This window comes from Calypte anna, unplaced genomic scaffold (genome assembly GCF_003957555.1).
Source record: "Calypte anna isolate BGI_N300 unplaced genomic scaffold, bCalAnn1_v1.p scaffold_150_arrow_ctg1, whole genome shotgun sequence".
Lineage (NCBI taxonomy): Eukaryota > Metazoa > Chordata > Aves > Apodiformes > Trochilidae > Calypte > Calypte anna.
This window is the reverse complement of record NW_022045451.1, coordinates 64042-82440: the sequence shown is the minus strand read 5'-3', so window position 1 is coordinate 82440 and position 18399 is coordinate 64042. Positions and strand designations below refer to the sequence as shown.

The following is an 18399-nucleotide window of genomic DNA, read 5'->3' as shown; positions in this document are numbered from 1 at the left end:
TCCCCATCACCCCCACCCATCACTCCCCCCCATCACCCATCCTCACCCATCACCCCCACCCATCCCTCCCCATCACCCCCACCCACCCCTCCCCATCACCCCCAACTCCCCATCACCCCCACCCATCCCCACTCATCTCCCCCACCCATTCCCACCTATCACCCTCACCAATCCCTCCCCATCACCCATCGTCACCCATCCCCCCCACCCATCCCTCCCCATCACCCTCAGCCCCTTCCTCACTCCCACCCCTCAAGACCCACACACCCACCACCCCCTCCTCAGCCCCCCCAGCCCCCCAAACCCGTTCAAACAACCCCCGGAGCCTCCTGAAGGAGCCATTCCCCTCCCTCCCATCCCTTCCCCGTCCCCCCCCCAGCACCCCCAGACCCTTCCCCCCTCACCCCCCTCCCGCCGCCCCCCGCTCCGCCCCTCGCTCCTCCCGCCGGCAGGGGGCGCTGCCGAGGGGCGGAGCCTCCCGTGGCGGCGGGGGCGCCGCTCTGTCCGCCCGCCGGGCGCCGCGGAGGAGGCGGCGGGGGCAGCGCGGGGGAGCGGCCCCGGGCTGGGCGGGAGGCGGTGGCGGGGCCGAGGCGGGAGGAGAGAGCCGGGGCCCCGCTGAGTCCGTCCCGGAGTCTGCGGGAGCAGCATGGCCGCCAGCTTATGGATGGGGGACGTGAGTGTCCGGCCGGGACCCGCGCGGGGCTTTGTGAGGCGGGCAGCGGAGCGGCCTGGGAGGAGGAGGAGGGAGGGGAGAGCGCGGGCTGGGGTGTGCTGGCTGACTGACTGACTGACTGACTGACACTGACTGACTGACTGACTGACTGACACTGACTGACTGACTGACTGACTGACACCCTAACACTGATTGACTGACACTGACTGACTGACCCCCTGACACTGACTGACTGACTGACAGACACTGACTGACTGACACCCTAACACTGACTGACTGACTGACACTGACTGACTGACTGACTGACACCCTAACACTGACTGACTGACTGACTGACACTGACTGACTGACTGACTGACTGACTGACACCCTAACACTGATTGACTGACACTGACTGACTGACCCCCTGACAATGACTGACTGACTGACAGACACTGACTGACTGACTGACACTGACTGACTGACAGACACTGACTGACTGACTGACAGACACTGACTGACTGACACCCTAACACTGACTGACTGACTGACACTGACTCACCCCCTCACACTGACACACTGACTCCCTCACACACACTGACTGACTGACACCCTCTTACTGACTGACACTGACACTGACACTGACACTGACACTGACACTGACTGACCCCCTCACTCTGACCCCCTCACACTGCCTGAGGCCATCCCATTGACTGACTGACCCCCTCACACTGACACCCCTCACACTACCTGCTAACCTCCCCCTGTCTGACACCCTCACACCAACACCCCTGTTCCACAGCCTCAGGGCCCCTCACACACTGCCCAGCTGCCTGTCCCTGGCACACCCCCCCAGCTCAGCAGGCTGACAGGCAGACTCCCTGTGCACTCCCACCCCTCACCCCAGCCTGGCAGAGCCCTCCCTGGGCAGTTACACCCGCAGAGTCAGGCACACAGGGGGTGCCCCTCATCTCCTGCCTACACCCAGACACTCTCCTGGCACTCCCAGGGTGTCCTGTGCTGTTCTCACACCTCCTGCTCTGCTGGGCACCCCCTGCCCCCCAAGCTCAGCATCTCTGCATTCCCAAGCTCCCAGGACTGACCCTGCTCTGTCTGCTCAGGTGCTTGGGGACACTGCCACAGCCCTGGCCGTGACACTGACACCTGCTGCCCAGCTCACACTCTTGTGTGTTCACAAGTGGAGGGGTCACACCTGCTTGCACTCAGGTGCTTTCTGCTCCCTGTGTCACACACCCCTGCACCCTCTGGGTGTACCCCTGCAGGATCTGTGTTCTCCTGCATTCCCACACACCCATCAGCACTTCCACCCCTGTGTCCCCCCCTTCCCTCCTGCATCTGGCCCTGCCAGGACCCTTCACTCACAGATGCTCCTTCACCCCCCATGTCCCTTGCCTGCCCTTCACAGGCACTGCAGACACCTCAGCCTCCTGTCCCCGTGTCCCTCAGGGTTTGCTGCTCTGCACACACACACTTCCACACCCTCTCAGCTGGCTGTGCTCACACCCAGCACCTTGTGGTGCTTCTCCACACACACTGTGTGTGTGCTCGGGTTGGCCTGACCTGCAGTGGGACTTTTCCAGTCAGATCCAGTATCCCAGCACTGGGTCACAGCATCCCTGCTGCCTGCACAGCTGCCTGCCTGCCTCTGCATGGGGGTGCAGACATGCAGATGCAGTTATGCCTCTGCTGCACCATTCCCAGGCTGCCTGTTACACACACACACACACACACACACACACTCTCACACACCTTTCTCCAGCCTCTTTCTGACTGACTGACAGCAGCACAGTGCACACTGTGTCTGCACACACACCTGCAGCCTCTGCTGTGCTCTCAGGTGTGTGTGCACAGCCCAGCACAGGGCTGCTTCTCCCTCACACACACTCACACCTCAGCTTTCCCATCCCCTTGCACACACACACACACACACACTCACACCCTGAGCCTCCCCCTGCCTGTCACTCACACAAACACTCTCTGGGGAGTCCCTTTACTCTTTACCCTCACAAAAGTTTTACCTCCCACCTCCCTCTCCACAAGAACCCCATCTCCTTTTTCACTCCCCTCTCTCCCCAGATCCCAGGAACACTCACCTGGTGCCTTTGGCAGCCTGGCTTTCCTTGCACACCCCTCTCAGGATCACCCTCAGCTCACAGAGCCCTTCTGCCTCCTACTTTTGGCACACACCCCGGGGTCATTTCAGCTTCACACTCACACCCCCACGGGGCCCCTGCCACCTTTTGCAGCACAGCTCTCAGACACTGCTCACATCTCCACCTTCTCTCCCCCACACGAGTCAGGGAGCCACCTGGAACCTGACAGACACCCCAGAGCCCTCCAGAGCTGGCAGCTGCCACGCTGTCCCACTCACCCAGGTATATTTATACTTGTCTGTAGGGAGCTCTGCACGTTCCCTCCACACCTCTCACCCTTGTGCCACACGCAGTGCTCCCCGGGGCACAAAAATCACTGAAAATCTCTTTGGTTGGAAGACACCTTCAAGACCCATCCACTCCAACCTTTGACCAGCCCTGTAAGTTCACCACCAGCTCATGTCCCTCAGGACCTCACACTACTTAAACACCTCCAGCCTGCCTCGGGCAGCCCATTCCAGCCTTTTATTCCAAACCCTTCATTCCCTTCTCTGCTTTTCCTTCAGCAGGGAGGCACCACCAGACCTCTCACCAGCCCAATCTCTGCTGCTCCTCCAGCCTCAGCCACTCGCACCAGGCAGACCTCGCCACCCCTCACCCTGACACCCCCACTGCCACCCTCCCCTCCGTGACACCACGCGTGGCACAGCCCCGCTGCGGGTCCAGGGTTCCCCCCCGGCTCCTGCCCTGCCTTGTCCCCGCCCTGAGGCGGGGGGAGAGGCGGCTCTGCCAGCCCCGGGGGAGGGGGCTTCGCAGCCAGAGCAGGAGCCTTCCCGTCTCCCTGTCCCCTCCCTTCCCCCCCGCACCGTGTAGTGATTGTTGCTGTATGTTTCTGAGTGGCTTTTGTCCTTCTGTGAAAGCTCCCTGTTCTCTGAAATTCATGCTGTCTCTTGGGTTCCACTTTGCAGACTGTTGAGCCTGGTTCATGCATGCCTGCTGGTTTTGAGTGGCATCGACCCTCTTAAATGAGTCTTCTTTTTGAAGTGTAAGGGTAAAATACTTCTCAATAATGTTTTAACTGCTTAGGGTGACATTGACACATAAATTCTCCTGTTTGTTGATGCTTCGGCGCCTGACTCTTTTTTTTTTTTTTTTTTTTTTTTCTTCTTCTTTTGCTTTTCTAGCTGGAGCCATATATGGATGAAAACTTTGTTTCCAGAGCCTTTGCCACCATGGGAGAGCTCGTTCTGAGTGTAAAAATCATTCGAAACAGGTTGACAGGGTAACTGTTCATGCTTGTTCTCAGTTTGTTCTGCCAGAGCATTTGGATTGAAGCATTTGCCCTCTGCCCACTGCTGGGGTCAGGGATTTGGGGGTTTTTCCCTTGGAGCTTTCCACTATTGCTGCCAATATGGGAATATTGATTGTAGCAATGGAGAGGAAGCTGCTGGCTCTTCAGCCTCAACAGTTTGACCCTGCTCCTCCTTCAGGGCTTCAGGGCAGTGTATGGATTCCATATGATCCCTCAGGAATTAAACCTTCTGGGCTGGAGGCTTCAGTGACCTGGCTGTGTTCATTCTTGCACCAGTGCAGCAATGTGGTGCTGGCAGAGGTGGAAAGTCTTGACTTTAGAAAGAACCACGTGAGGGCTCTTTTGAGTTGTTTTAGAATCAAATGAGTGACTGTGGAGGATACACCAGTTTCACATTCTTGTAAATGTTGTCATTGCAGTTTTCAGTTGTTTAAACTTGGGTGGAAAAATGTATAGAGTCCAAGTAGGAAGTAAACTGTGAGGAAAAAAAGTATCTTCTGTGTGCTTATGTTGACAGGACTTCCTGGTAAGTAGGGGCTGTCACTTTCCTTGAGATCCAAAATGACTTTGCTGTCTGCTTTTTGGTAGCTAATATTTGTATTTAAAAAGAAAAAAAAGAAATTGTTCTCAGTATTGCCACTATAGCAGCTGTCCTGCCAGTTGTCTAAAGAGATAATATTCCTCCCCAAGTGTGATTTAAACCTGAAATCTCTTCTCTCTCCTCTCCTGTGTCTGTGTTCAGAATCCCAGCAGGCTATTGCTTTGTAGAATTTGCAGATCTAGCTACTGCAGAGAAATGTTTACACAAAATCAATGGAAAACCCCTTCCTGGTGCTACACCGGTGAGTAGATGGGATCAGCCACTTGGGAAGCACAACTGGGATGGAGCAGGGAGTGTAGGAGCTGTGTTCTGAAGGGTGACAAAGTCAGAGTTAGCAGACTGGGATTCTGCTCTTCTTTAGTTAAGTTAATGAACATTGGTTTAGTGTTCTTGCTCAGAAAATGGTTGGGAAACAAACAAACAAAACAATCCCACATTAATTTCTGTGGGACAGGATAAAATCTGGGCACAGAAATGTTGGATCTGCTCTTACAAATCTCTGGATCTTGGGCACCATAGAAGAACAAATCCAAAACAGCTGGAGTATACCTACCACAGCTTGCTTCCTCACTCCATTTACCATTCCATGTGAATTTGTTGCAGCCTCTGTGTGGCTGTCTACATCCCAGGTGAACTTCCAAGTTCACCCTGAGTTTTGAGTCACTCTGAACCAGCACTTTTCCTGGCCCTTAGCAACCAAAAGTTATTCCAACCTCTTTACAGTGGGGACAAAAACCAAACCAAACCAAAACAAAACCCAATCCTTTGTGTTACTGCAACACATCCCAAATATCTGGGGCCATAAGAGCTAGGTAGGGAGGGAGAAGAGGAGGAATAGTCATGGAGCTAATTTTAGGATGTTGACTGGAACGTGTGGTAGATTAAAATGGGATGGCTGACAGAGCTGTACGTTGTACCCACAGAAGCTGGCTGCCAGAGCTGGGATGACTGGGTCAGAAAGCAGCTCAAGAATCACCTCAGTTATAGTGTGATAGAATAAGGTAAATCAGTGCCTGTTTCAGTGTAGTTAAAACCCTTGAGTAGTTTTCAAGCCTTGTGCAAACTGGTCTAGTGGGAGGTGCCCCATGGCAGGGGGGTTGGATCTTGCTGGTCTTTAAGGTGCCTTCCAACCCAACCCAGTGGATGAAACTGGGAAGTTGAGGTTTTGTTCCATGAAGTATTTGGAGAGATTTCCTGAGAGGGGGTGGCTGAGGGGCCTGGAGGTAGCTGTGTCCTTATCCTGCAAATCAGAGCCATGAGTAAAGGAAGGGATCTTCCTAGATGCCTCCTCTGGTCACCAGAGAGAAAAAGAGAGCAGCTTTTTCAGTAATAATTGAAGTTTGGCTTTGGGGATCCCTGCCTTCATCCACAGCTTCAATCAAAAAGCAGTGTTGTGTAGAGGGAGGATTTGCATGACCCATGGAGAGGATTCCAGGTGTCAGACAGAGACCCAGCCCAGGCAGCCTGGATCAGTGCCCTCAGCAGACACCTGGCCAGCTCCTCTCTTGCACTGAGATGCTTTTTCTCTTCTTTGCAGAAAGCTGACTGTGGCTCACTCATTTTTTTTTTTGTAAATACTGAATCAGCCAAAGGAACAACAGAGCCAGGGTGCTGTTGCTGTCTCTGTGGTACAGAATTAGTGTCCCCAGTTGCCATTTGAGTGGAAATACTCTGAGCTTTCTGGTTGATTTTAAACCCAAAGTGTTGTGATGAAAAGCAAAATTAAAAAAAAAAAAAAATAAAGTGGAATCTTAGTTCTGTGTTAGCTTGTAAATGGCCCACAGAGCTCTGTACCACTGCACACCAGGCACTGCAAGCATGCAAGGAGCAGAGTTATAGCCTAGAGTGAAGTCTTTGCTGTGTTTCCTAAGAATTATTTATCCTAAGAATAATTCCTAAGAATTATTTCCCTTCTTTGAGAGGAGGAAGTGCAGCACAGAAGGTGGGGGAGCTGAGCAGGCTGTACCAAACAAACATCCTGAGCTCCAGGCTGTGGCCTCACAGCAACCTTGCTTGCTTTGGCCAAAATCCCTTTGAGTTCTTGCTCTTCCACTGGGGAGTGCAGAGGGATGCCTGCTTTGGGAAGCCTGTTCTGAGGTAGGAAAAGGGTTTGGAAGCCCCTGAGGCTGAGGAGGGAATCCTGCTTAGGTCTGCAGGCTCTGGGGGAGTTCTGGCAGCAGGACTCTTGCCCTTTCCTTCCTCCTCTGTCAGGCACATTTCAGAAGAAAACAGCAGTGAGCCTGCTTGGGTCTCTTTGTGCCAAGCACCATGTAGGAATTCCCATGGGATTGAGAGAGTTGGGATCTCAAGGCAGAAGTCCAGAAGCTCCTTAGATCTTGGTCCTGACTGAAATGTGAGTTGGGCACAAGTTGCTGACCCCTGGGCAGGGATTTCCAGAAGAGGGCAGGAATCCAGCAGGCTCCAGGGAAACTTGTGTGAGAAGGAAATCAGGTACAAAGCTGAGGGAGGCCCCCAGTGTCCAGCTCCAGGGCATTCTTTCTGAAAAAAAATCTTATTTTTGGGTCTTGCTGATTGAGCACAGCATCCAGAGCAGGGTGTTGAGCCAGGATTCCAGGCTCAGGGATCGTTTCCATTCTGCTCTGCCAGGATTCTTGGGAATCACAACTGTCCCACAGCCTGTGCTGCCATTTCGTTTGGAGACCTTAAAATAAGAAATCATTTCCTCTTTGTTGTCAGTGCCTCTGTTTTCCCATTTCTTACAGATTTCATGCTGGGTAAGGTTCCCCTCTCCTTCTCTAGCTTTAGGAACTGTTGAGATAAGGCCAGGCCAAACCTCCTGGTGCAGATTCCTTGTTGATTTTCCTAATTAAAACTGTTCTCCTTGATGCCTTGTCTGGCTGGCCTGTCAGCATTGAGTGAGTTGTGTAAAAGAAGTTTCTTGTCTTTTGTCCTAATTGTTTGGATTCCTGAGAAAACAGCTGAATGTATGGATTCCTTTTCACCTTGTTGCAGGCAAAGAGATTTAAATTGAATTATGCAACCTATGGAAAGCAGCCTGATAACAGGTAAAAATCCTCATTATTCCAATGTTAGCTCTGCTTGCTTGGTGTCTCTTCAACCATTGACTTGCAAAGAGGCTTCAAAATGTGTAAAACCCCCAGCTGAGGAAGATGTGGAGAGCTGGGAAGTGTGGCTAGGAGAGCACTCACCAGGTGGTGCATGCAACTGCACCATGTGGTGCTCCAAATAATAGAGAATATATATATTGTATGTATTATATATGTATAATATCAAGATATAAAATGTAAGTAATAATATAAGTAAAATATAAAAATATAAAAACTATAAAATATAAATAAACTATAAATAATATGTAATATATAATATACAATATATAATATACAATATATAATATATATAATTTATAATATATAATATAATATATGGTATATGATATATAATATATACTATATTATATATTATATATTATTATATAATAATGTCATAATTACATTATAATTATTATAATAAAATAATAATATTAATATTTTAGTATTAATTAGTAATATTATTAATATTAATAATAAAATAATATTTTAATAATTAATAATTAATAATAAAATAAATAATTATAATAATATATTATATATTATATATATTATGTTATGTTATATATAATATATAATATATATTATATGCTATATATAATATAGCATATAGTATATATACTATATACTATATATAGTATATATATACTATACTATATACTATATATATATACTATATATATATAGTATATATATACACTATATACTATATAGTATATATACTATATACTATATACTATATATAGTATATATACTATATGCTATATTATATATATAGTATATATATAGTATAGTATATATATAATATAGTATATTATATACTATATATAGTATATAGTATATAGTATATAGTATATAGTATATAATATAACATTATTGGTATTATTATATGTTGTATATTGTATATTGTATATTATATATTATATATTATATATTATATATTATATATTATATATTATATATTATATATTATATATTATATATTATATACAATATAATATATAATGTATAATTTATATTATATTATATTATATTATATTATATTATATACCCTCCATTATTATATGTTATATATATTATATTATATATTTTAGATTAGATATTACATTACATTACATTACATTATAAACTCCATTATATTATAACTCCATTCTATAACAATTCCCAAATCAATTAAGCCCATCATTACCAATGTGGCTTTCATTAACCAGCCTCAGCCCAGGCTGTGGGTACTGGTGATGCTGGAGCCTTGCTGTGCATCCCAGGCTGCCTCTCATCCCAGTGCTGCAGGATGCCTTGGGTGTTCGGGCACCTCAGGACCCAGGCAGTGCTGTCACAGCTCCAAACCTGGCAGGTGGGGAGAGGGAAGCCCTGAGCTGCCCTCTGGAGCAGCCTCTGTCTCCAGCAGGAGCAGAAGGGGTGAAATCAACCCAGTCCTGCAGGTTCTGAGTGTAGCTGGTCACATCTCAGCAATTTTAGTCTTATTTTAGAAGATTATGAATTTTGTTTTAAAGGAAAAAAATAACAAAAAACCACAGAACTTTTTAGGTTAGAATCAAGGCATGACAGATGGGGACAAGCAGGGTGATCAGGCATTGGAATGGGCTGCCCAGGGAAGGAGTGGATTCTCCGTGTCTGGAGATCTTTCCAAAGAGCCTGGATGTGGCACTGAGTGCCATGGGCTGGGAACTGCAGTGGGAGTGGATCAAGGGTTGGACTTGATGATCTCTGAGGTCCCTTCCAACCCAATTCTAGGATCCTATGATTTATTAACTCACTGATGCAGTTCCATTTACCCTGGAAGTTCAGGTGGATGGATTCCTGATTCCAGCAGCTTGCCCTGGGAGTTTTCAGCAGAGGGGGGATGGCTTAGGCTGCCTCTCAGTTTCATGCTTTACCTTTGGTGTGTCAGGAGTGCTTTTTAAGATAACTAAACTTTCTAGCATCAAAATATTCTTATTTATATCCTGTGATTTGCCATCAATATATTGGCAAGAGCAAACCTGGAAATGAGATGTTTTCTTTCTCTGTTAGGAATCCAGAGATACCCTGTAAGAATTAAACAATGAAATCAGCTTTGCATCAAAAGCAATACCAAGTAGATGAGATTTGCTGCTTGAATTAACTTGCAAAAGCAGAGTTAATAAAAATATTAGTCACCTAAGCAGCTTAACTGGTGGCACTTTGAAGTATCCATTAACCAATCCTTTAATATCACTGAAATCAAGTGTTTGGGATAATTGTTAGCTGCCATTCAGCACATCTCTTTTGTGTTTTTTTTTTCTTTGTATGATGGTGCTTAAAGAGTTTTCTTTCTTTTTTATTTCTGTAGTCCAGAATATTCACTTTTTGTGGGAGACCTGACTCCTGATGTGGATGATGGAATGTTGTATGAATTTTTTGTTAAAGTTTACCCATCCTGTAGAGGTGGAAAAGTTGTTTTGGACCAGGCAGGAGTATCCAAGTAAGTAATTCTGGATTCTTTCCTTTCTTTCACTTCATGTGCAACAAAAGAGATAGGAATAGAAGAAAAGTTAGAGTGCAGCAAGGGAAAAAGAAGGATTCTAGGGGGTGAGATTTAGCTAAAAAGAAAATGGATATTCAGTCCCTGGTAAGTCAGTGGGTTGTGTGTCACTCTGGTGCTCTCTGGGTGTTGGCAATCTGTCATTCTACCTATGAAAATGCTGAAAAATATCCTGGTCATCTGTCTCCCTGGTGGCTCAGGTGGAATTGTGCTTTTCCAGCTACTGAAAATAAACTTCAGTGAAAGTTTGAGAGGTTTTTGTTTCAGTAGGGCAGGGCAGACAACGCTGTGATTCATTGGCAGCAAGGAGCAGCTGCCTTCTTCATCTTTCTTGGAAGTGCCTCACCAAAACCTGATATCACAAAGTCACCTTTCTTAACATGACTCACACACTCTGTAACCAGCAGAAAATGAAACTCTGTTTTCCCAGAAGAGGGATCAGTTGGGCAGCAAATCCTTGTTTTCAAAACAGAACTTTGATGCAATGCAAGATTCTGATATAATACCCAAAAAATGTTGTGACAAGGCTTAGAATATGGCTGTGGGTCTCCTCTTTTTCTCATGTAAGGTTTCTCAGTCTCAGTCATGTTGGTCTGAAGGAACCTCTGGAGGTCTTGGGTCCAACTTCTCACTCTGAGCAGGACTTCTGGCAGCACTAGGGCAGGTCAGCCCTGAGTTGTGTAGCTTGGAAAACCTCCCAGGATGCAGAGAGTACAACCTGTGTGGGCAGCCTGATCCAGAGCTGCACAGAGCTGGCAGTGAAGTTTTTCATGTGCATCCTGAACCTCTTGGAGAGCTGCTCAGTCACCCTCTGGCTGTTACTGTCACCTCAGCCAGGACTGACCCAGCTGGGGTGGGCTCTGGGTGCCTCCTCACACCAGTTCTTGTGCTGCACCTGCTTCAGTCTCTGCCTGCAGAGTGGGTGATGGACCAGTAGCTGGGTTTGGGGAGCTGCTCCTAAGTGCTCAGGGAGAGGGGATCTGTGGTAGCTTGGGAAGCAGAGAGGGAGCAGGAACTCAGGGTCCTGGTGCTGGGCAGGGCACAGCTATCCCCTCTGGCAGGGCAGGGGCTTTGGTGTGACTTGTGCAGTGACTCAAAGCAGAGGCAGCTGCAAGTGGTGATGTGATGTGATGTGATGTGAGAGGAGAACTTGGGGCTTGTGGGGGCTCAGGAAAGTCTCCCCCCAATACCTCTTGTCCAGGCAAGAGAGGAGTTGGGAGCCTGATAGCACAGTGCAGTGCCTGATGCTTTGCTTTCTGCTGAGGGTGCAGGCTTGGGGGCTTCTCCTATTTACAGGGACAGGACAGGATGTCTGCCAGGGGGGGTCTGGCCAGAAACAAATTCTTTCCTGATGGGTTTTCTTCTGCACTGAAATCTGGTTTAGCCATTGGTGTGAAAAGTTGGAAGAACTTTTGGGTCCCCCTTGCTGCACCCAACATTTGTTCTCATGACTACATCCACCTCTTTGTCTGGCTCTGGTTTGGAACTGCCACCAGTCCTGCTTTCACTCCCACACTCCTGGTCCCATCTGAAAGGCTGCAGCTTAGAAACTTTTACACCTTTACGTGCAAATTAAACTGACATAAAAGTTGCCTGGCACTGGGTTAGGTTGCCCCAGTCAAACAGAATGGGGAGTGTTGCTCTCCCTTAATTACCCAGTTTATACAGAGGTAATGAGCCTGAGCTTTGATTTGCTCTTCTCTGTGTGAGGACTGCACATATACAATGCACATATGGATAAAATGATCTCTTTGCACTTGTGTGCAGAGCTTGCTGTGCAGGATGCTGTGGTTTATTGCACACCAACTGCTCTGTAGCAGCTTCCCTTGTGGAGCTGCTGCAAGTAGCAAGTGATGCCCCTTTCAAAACATCACTTGGTGTTTAGGATTTGCCACAGAACAGCTGATTCTGTAAGCATTGAATTTACACCCTTGCTTGCAGCTTGTTCCTCTCCCTCCCAATCTCCTTCCTTCACCTCCATGGCTTCCCCTCTCCCTCCCACACCTAAGTCTTTGATCTTTCTGCTGCATGAGGCAGCCCAGCCCATCTTGGGATGCTGGCACTGCCCTCTTGGATGCTGTTGCATTGCTTCTGACTCAGTGCAGCATCAGAACCCCACGCCAAGAACCTTTGGGCTTGGAGGGGAATGAATATTTTCTGCCTGGCTGGCAGAGTGCTGGGAGTGCAGGATTATTGGCACAGAGCTGAGGGGGTGCTGAGTGGTGCTGTCCCTGCTCAGGTTGTGCTGGCACAGCAGAGTTTAACAACCTGATGTCGAGAGCTTTTCAGGCCCATTTCAGGTGGGAATGACCTCAAAAACTATTTGAATGTTTTCCTCTTGGAAAAGGACTTGACTGGAAAAGGGATCTGGGTCCATCCTAGGGGAAAGCAACGTTTGCATCCAGAGCTCAGCATTCTGGAGCTAAACTCTCCCTGTGCTCTGTCACTCCTGTGCTGACTTGCAGCTGCTCAGATTATTTCTCTCCTCCCAGCAGAGATTTGAGGCTTTGCTGCTTTCTGCTCCTGCATTTCAACATCTCTTGGGTCAGCCCACGTCCAGCTCCCCAGAATCTGCTGGCACAGTAATTGCTTTGCTTTTGTGAAATAAAGTCTTGAAGAAGCTTGGAGTGATCTGCAAAATGTTTTAAATGATAACACAAAGCAACTGGAAAAAAATCACTTCATCCCTACTAAAAGCAAGGCCAGCCCTACCAGAAGTGTTTCCTTTGCTGGGTTTCTGGTTTTTCTGGGTTTTTGGTTTCTCCAAATCCACCTTGGCTGTGCTGCAAATATTATTTTTGTTTAAAAAAAAATAAAAGGAGGGGGGCATGGCTTTGTTTTCTTTGTTTTTATGAATTCTTCTGTATCTCTGCAGGGGTTATGGGTTTGTGAAGTTCACAGATGAGCTGGAACAGAAAAGAGCACTGACAGAGTGCCAGGGAGCTGTGGGCTTGGGCTCCAAACCTGTACGCTTGAGTGTGGCTATACCAAAAGTGTGAGTATGAGAGCAGGGGGGGCATCACCTCTGCTTCCAAGTGTCTTCAAGGAATACCCACAGATAGATTAAAAAAGCATCAGAATGCACAGGAATTAAAAAAAAAAAAATAAATAAGATGAAGCCTAAGCATTTGGCACTGTTTTATTGTATCCACGTGTTTAATTAAGGTTATTTTTAAAGTATCTGTTCCTTTGCATTAAGTTGAAATAGTCTGGCTCTGTTTATTGATTTCTGGATGGCAAAGCTTGCTGATTCTATTATAATGTTTACTAAACATAAGTCTCTTGGGGCAGGGATTAACTTTTTTTTCTGTGTTTGTTCAGAACCTGATACAATGAGATCCTGGTCTGACTTGGGGCTCGTAGCACTAGGGTAATACGAATAATAGTAATTGCTCCCTGTTTGAATAACATTTAGGTGTTCAGTGACCTCAGAAATCTTGGGGGGATGAGGAAGACAAAAGCAGGAAAAGGGGGGGTGTGGTGGTGAGAAGGTTGATGTTTCCCTCTTCCTGCTTCTCACTGGTTTCATCATTAGACATAACCTGACATGGGACATTGTTTTCATTCTCAAACAGTCTTTGTCATCTCATTATTTCAAATCTTGATAATCAGGTGGGATTCTCAGCTCCTTGAGAATGTAAATTTTAGTCAGTTTGAAGGCTATTTAACTTCTGGAGGATTTTTTTAATTCCTTATAGTCCATTTTACTTCCTGAGCTCTCCCAGCTCAATGCATTGAAGACCAATGATGCACTGATTGGCAGAAGAGAGAGGTTTTTGACCATTCTTACTGAAAAAAAACCCCAATTCTTTTGCAAGGCTCTAAGTCTTTAACTCTTTATGCAGAGCAAGACTCAGTGCCTTGCCTCAGGAAGCTGCAGAGTGCTTCATCCTATTTATCAGAAGGAAATAGGGACCTAAGAATCTGGATCATGGTTCAGGATTATTCTAAACTGAGGCTCAGAGTCCTGAACTCTTCCCTTCCCAAAGCCAGAAAGTGAGGCTAAATTAACTCATGAAGAGTGAAATCCATGGTTTTTAATGCAGATGAATATGGATACAGGAAAGGGCATTAAAGTTAAACCATTTCTTTCTTTCTGTGAGTGTATGCAAATGAGAAACACTGCTGCAGTAAACAGCAACTATATTTTAAAGCCTGGAATTTGCATGTTAAACCTTTTCTCTGTACCATAATGTATCCTAAGCTATTTCACTGCTTTTTTAATTATTATTATTATTTTTTCCTAATTGTTCTGCATTATTTCCAACTTCTTCCCTCTTTCTTCTTTTGAAGTAACCGTGTGAAATCAATGGAGTACAATCAGATGTACAACTATAATTATAACCAATATTACCAACAGTATCACAACTACTATGCCCAGTGGGGCTATGACCAGAACACAGGCAGTTACAGCTACAGCTACCCCCAGTATGGATACACACAGAGCACAATGCAGGTAGGACAGCACAACCTCCTCAGTTCCCTCTCACCACAGATATAGGATAAAAAACAGCCCTGGGCACAACTTCTCTTCAGCTCTGGGGTCTTCTTATAGCTGCTTGCTGAGGAGGCAAAACTTCAGCAGCCCCCTGTGGCCTTGGGAGGGGGGGGAATATTGCTGGCACTGGAAGGGTTAAAATTGGAGGGCCCAAAATGAAGTTTTAATATTGTTGTGATGGTAGAAGGGTTCTCTTGGTGTGGTATCTCTCTTCCTAAGCCTTGGTTTAGAGGCCAGGATAGATCAGGACAGGCACCCACTGCACTGCAGGAGCAGCAGGAACCTGTGTGGGATCTGCCCCAGGGAGGTTGTTGGGAGTGGGAGCTGATGTGTGAAGAAATCTGTTGTAATCAGCCAGCTACAAAAGGCAGTGGGTGACAGCTGCAATCATCAGGTGATGCTCATGAAAACAAAGATTGGGATCTGCTGTCCTAAGGGGTTTGTTTTTCCTTGCAGACATATGAAGAAGTTGGGGAGGATGCCTTGGAAGGTAATGTTGCTTGAATTGGACACTGAAGCTGACTTGTGTCTGGTTAGAGAGCAGCTTTCTCAAATTCACCCTTAATTTCAGGGGATAGGCTGAGGAAATCTGAGGGCTGAGAACATTTGTGGCTCACCATCCCTTGGTGCAGTTTCATCCTTATTTTATTCTTGCTGTTCCTTGTCTGAACCCTGTCAGGACTAGAAGTAATTTATTTCACTAGCACTGAGGTTTTAATCTTGTGCAGTGCTCAAGCTTTTCTCCTTCTGCTGAAGTATTATTTGGTGTGCTACAAAACAGACTGGTTTTCTGTAAAATAAAGGAATTTAGAGCCCAGGATAGGACACCTCACTGTGCTCTTGCTTTAAAAACAGAAATACCAGTTAGCACAATGCTAAAATATTTGCTTTGCAGTCACTCACAGGGCTGTGAGGGCACTGGGGGGAAAGGCTGATGAGGAGACTGATTGAGCTGGGGTTGTTTAGCCTGGAGGAGACTCAGGGGAGTCCTGATCACTCCCTACAAGTACCTGAAGGGAAGCTGTGGGCAGGTGAAGGTTGGGCTCTCCTCCCAGGCTACAAGTTACAGGAGGAGAGAGCATGGCCTGAAGCTGGGGAGGTTGAGGTTGGATGTCAGGAAGCACGTCCTCAAAGGGACTGCCCAGGGAAGTGGTGGAGTCCCCATCCCTGGAGGTGTTTCTGATGGGGCACTGAGTGCCAGGGTCTGGCTGATGTCAGGGTGCTGGGTCACGGGCTGGACTTGGTGACCTCAGAGGTCTTTCCAACCTCAGTAACTCTGTGACACCTCCCACTGGGCCAGGTTCAAGACTGGGCAAGCCCTGGGCACGTTTTGTGACTTCCCCCCACGTTTGGTTCTGTCAAACCCAACATCTTGACAGGGTGGGTTTGGTTTGGTTTGGTTTTTTTTTTTTTCCCAACACATTTGGTGTCTGACCCTTCCATCTTCTCTTCCCTCCTTTAGATCCAGCACCTCAGTTAGATGTCCAGGAAGCAAATAAACAATTTATGGAGCAGAGTGAAGAGCTCTATGATGCCTTGATGGACTGTCACTGGCAGCCTTTGGACACTGTCTCCTCAGAGATCCCAGCTGTTTTATAGCCTCCTGTCTGAGGTTCTGTGTCCTGTGTGACAAACTCACCAGTGCTCCCCAGACTGTTAATGCTGCCCTTGGGTCCTGCAGGAGTGAGGGGTGGCCCTTGCTCCACCACCCAGGTCTGGTACTCAAAGTGCAGAAGGATTCTGGCTCCTCCTGGAGGGAATGAGGATCATAGGAGCATCGTGGATTCCTGGTGGAAGTTAAAACCATGACAGTTTGATTCCTTTTGTCTTGAAATGAACTCTTAATGGTTCTTGGGAATTGTAATTTATAAACTCTCAACAAGATGGCACAGGGGAAGGACTCTGCTCCAACGTACAATAAAAAAAACAAAAAAGTTGGTCTTTTAAGTAAAATTACCCTTTGCATTTTGGTTCCTGCCCGTTTTTCTGCTTTGCTGCCCTTTTAACTGGCATCAGTCATTTCATCCAACTTTCATAAATGTGGTTCTTTTGGGTTTTTTTTGAAATCATTCTTGGATACCCCTAAAATGTCTCAAAAGCTTTCTAGTAACTGGGTAAGGTTGCTGTAACTGGAGCCCAGGAAAGAACCAAGTAGCTGAAGGTTTATGTTCTGCTTAACCTAAGCTCTGATCTGGAGCAAGCAAGTTTAGAGCTCAGTGTTCTTAGGCAAACACCAGAAGAGAATTTGGGAGGATAAAGACAGAAAGGAGTGCTCTAAAACTGCTCCAAAGCCTCCTGCCTGGTGGTGTCTCACACCTTTGCCTTTCCTCTCCACCTGAGTGGAAGGAAATAACTCCCCAGCAGTTTAAAACATCTTTCCCAGCAGCCTTGTCTAAATGGGATTTTGTCTGTCATGCCTTTTTTTCTTTGATATTGTTGTTTGTGAACACCCCCTGATGGTCTCATTAAGGTCTTCAGGTTTCCTGGTGTCTTCCACTCTCAGAGTGAATATGGTGAGACTGAAGATCTTGGAGCAGAAATGGGTCAGAGCAATCTCATCAAGATATTGTGCAACAAATTGTTGCTAACCTGGAAATCAGTTTTCTACTGGGTGTTGTATAAGCTGGCTGGACAAGCAATATATATTTAAGCTAAAATGATGTTGCATTAGAGGTGACAGTGAAAATAATAGCACTTATGTGTGTGTTATCAGGCCTTTTCAGGCTTTTGTGCCTTAAACTCTTTGGAGAAATAGGAACAGACAAACTACCTGTAATAAATGGCTACCCAAGAAAGAGTTTGGGAACTGAAATTGCTGCTGCAAAGCACTTTGTTGCCTCCCTGCCCCTGTTGGTGCAGAGATTTGCCACAAACTGAAAGACTTTCATAAAGCCTACTTCTGCTACCCCTTTGTTTGTGTCCATAATTCTGATCCCTGTGTCAGTCCGTGGGCTTTTTATCACCTGCAATGGCAAACATGAGTGTGAGCACCATGGTGGATTTGCTGGATTTCAGATTTTTCTGAATCCTAGAGGACTTCTGGACCCTTCTTACCCACTCTGGCTTTTTTCTCTCCTGCTGGGGGTTGTTCCCAGTGTCCTGACCTTCAGTTACTTTGAATTTAAGGAACTTCATGTTCCCCCTGTGCTCTGGTTGTGTTTCAGAGGTTGGAGGAGAGCAGAGTGCTTTTATTTTTCCTTTTATTTTCCTTTTTTTTTCCTTTTTTTTTTTTTTTTTTCCAGCAGTGCTGAACACACAGATGCTGCCCCTCTTCTTGCCAAGTGCCAAGCAGCATGGCAGAGGGGATGATGTAAAAAGGGTTTTTCTTGGTGTTCTGCTCTTCAGTGCTTTCCACATCAGCTGGGAAGCAACAGAGCTGCCCCTGGACCCCTTTCCTTTTGGCCCTGCCTTGGTAGGGAGAAAGTTGGTGATGGTTGAGCCACCCCAAGTGGCATCCCCTGACTTCCAGCAGAGCTGTGGGAATCACACAGAGCCCTGGGAACAACCTGGGAGCAGAAAGGGCAGGAAAGCTCCTCTGCTGCAGCCTGTTTACTGCTGCTGCAGAGCTTCAAATAGCTCCTGGGTTTCCTTTGAGCAGAGAGGTTGGTGTCAGGCTTTGGGCCACGTCCC

The 18399-nt window shown here is 46.8% G+C and overlaps 1 protein-coding gene across 3 annotated transcripts; it reads left to right on the top strand.

Moving 5' to 3' along the window:
* Positions 1–540: 540 nt before the first annotated feature.
* TRNAU1AP (tRNA selenocysteine 1 associated protein 1) lies at positions 541–16722 on the top strand. Of its 3 annotated transcripts, XM_030468543.1 has the most exons (10): positions 541–673; positions 3735–3811; positions 3951–4048; positions 4821–4920; positions 7653–7705; positions 10080–10211; positions 13147–13266; positions 14565–14727; positions 15226–15259; positions 16232–16722. In XM_030468543.1, exons 3-10 carry the CDS (start codon positions 3963–3965, stop codon positions 16366–16368), a joined length of 825 nt encoding a protein of 274 aa, XP_030324403.1. In that variant the 5' UTR covers positions 541–673; positions 3735–3811; positions 3951–3962; the 3' UTR covers positions 16369–16722. The 3 variants fall into 3 exon arrangements, with proteins under 3 accessions (XP_030324403.1, XP_008496669.1, XP_030324404.1); XM_008498447.2 differs by lacking the exon at positions 3735–3811; XM_030468544.1 differs by lacking the exons at positions 3735–3811; positions 15226–15259 and having other exon boundaries at positions 16232–16344.
* The last annotated feature ends 1677 nt before the right edge of the window (positions 16723–18399 follow it).

Bases quoted from the DNA above. Each gene is read 5' to 3' on its own strand.
- TRNAU1AP (XM_008498447.2), top strand. From the start codon at position 647: ATGGCCGCCAGCTTATGGATGGGGGAC. The intron at 4,921-7,652 runs GTGAGTAGATGG...ACCTTGTTGCAG, and splicing joins CCCTTCCTGGTGCTACACCG to GCAAAGAGATTTAAATTGAA. The intron at 14,728-15,225 runs GTAGGACAGCAC...TTTTCCTTGCAG, and splicing joins ACACACAGAGCACAATGCAG to ACATATGAAGAAGTTGGGGA.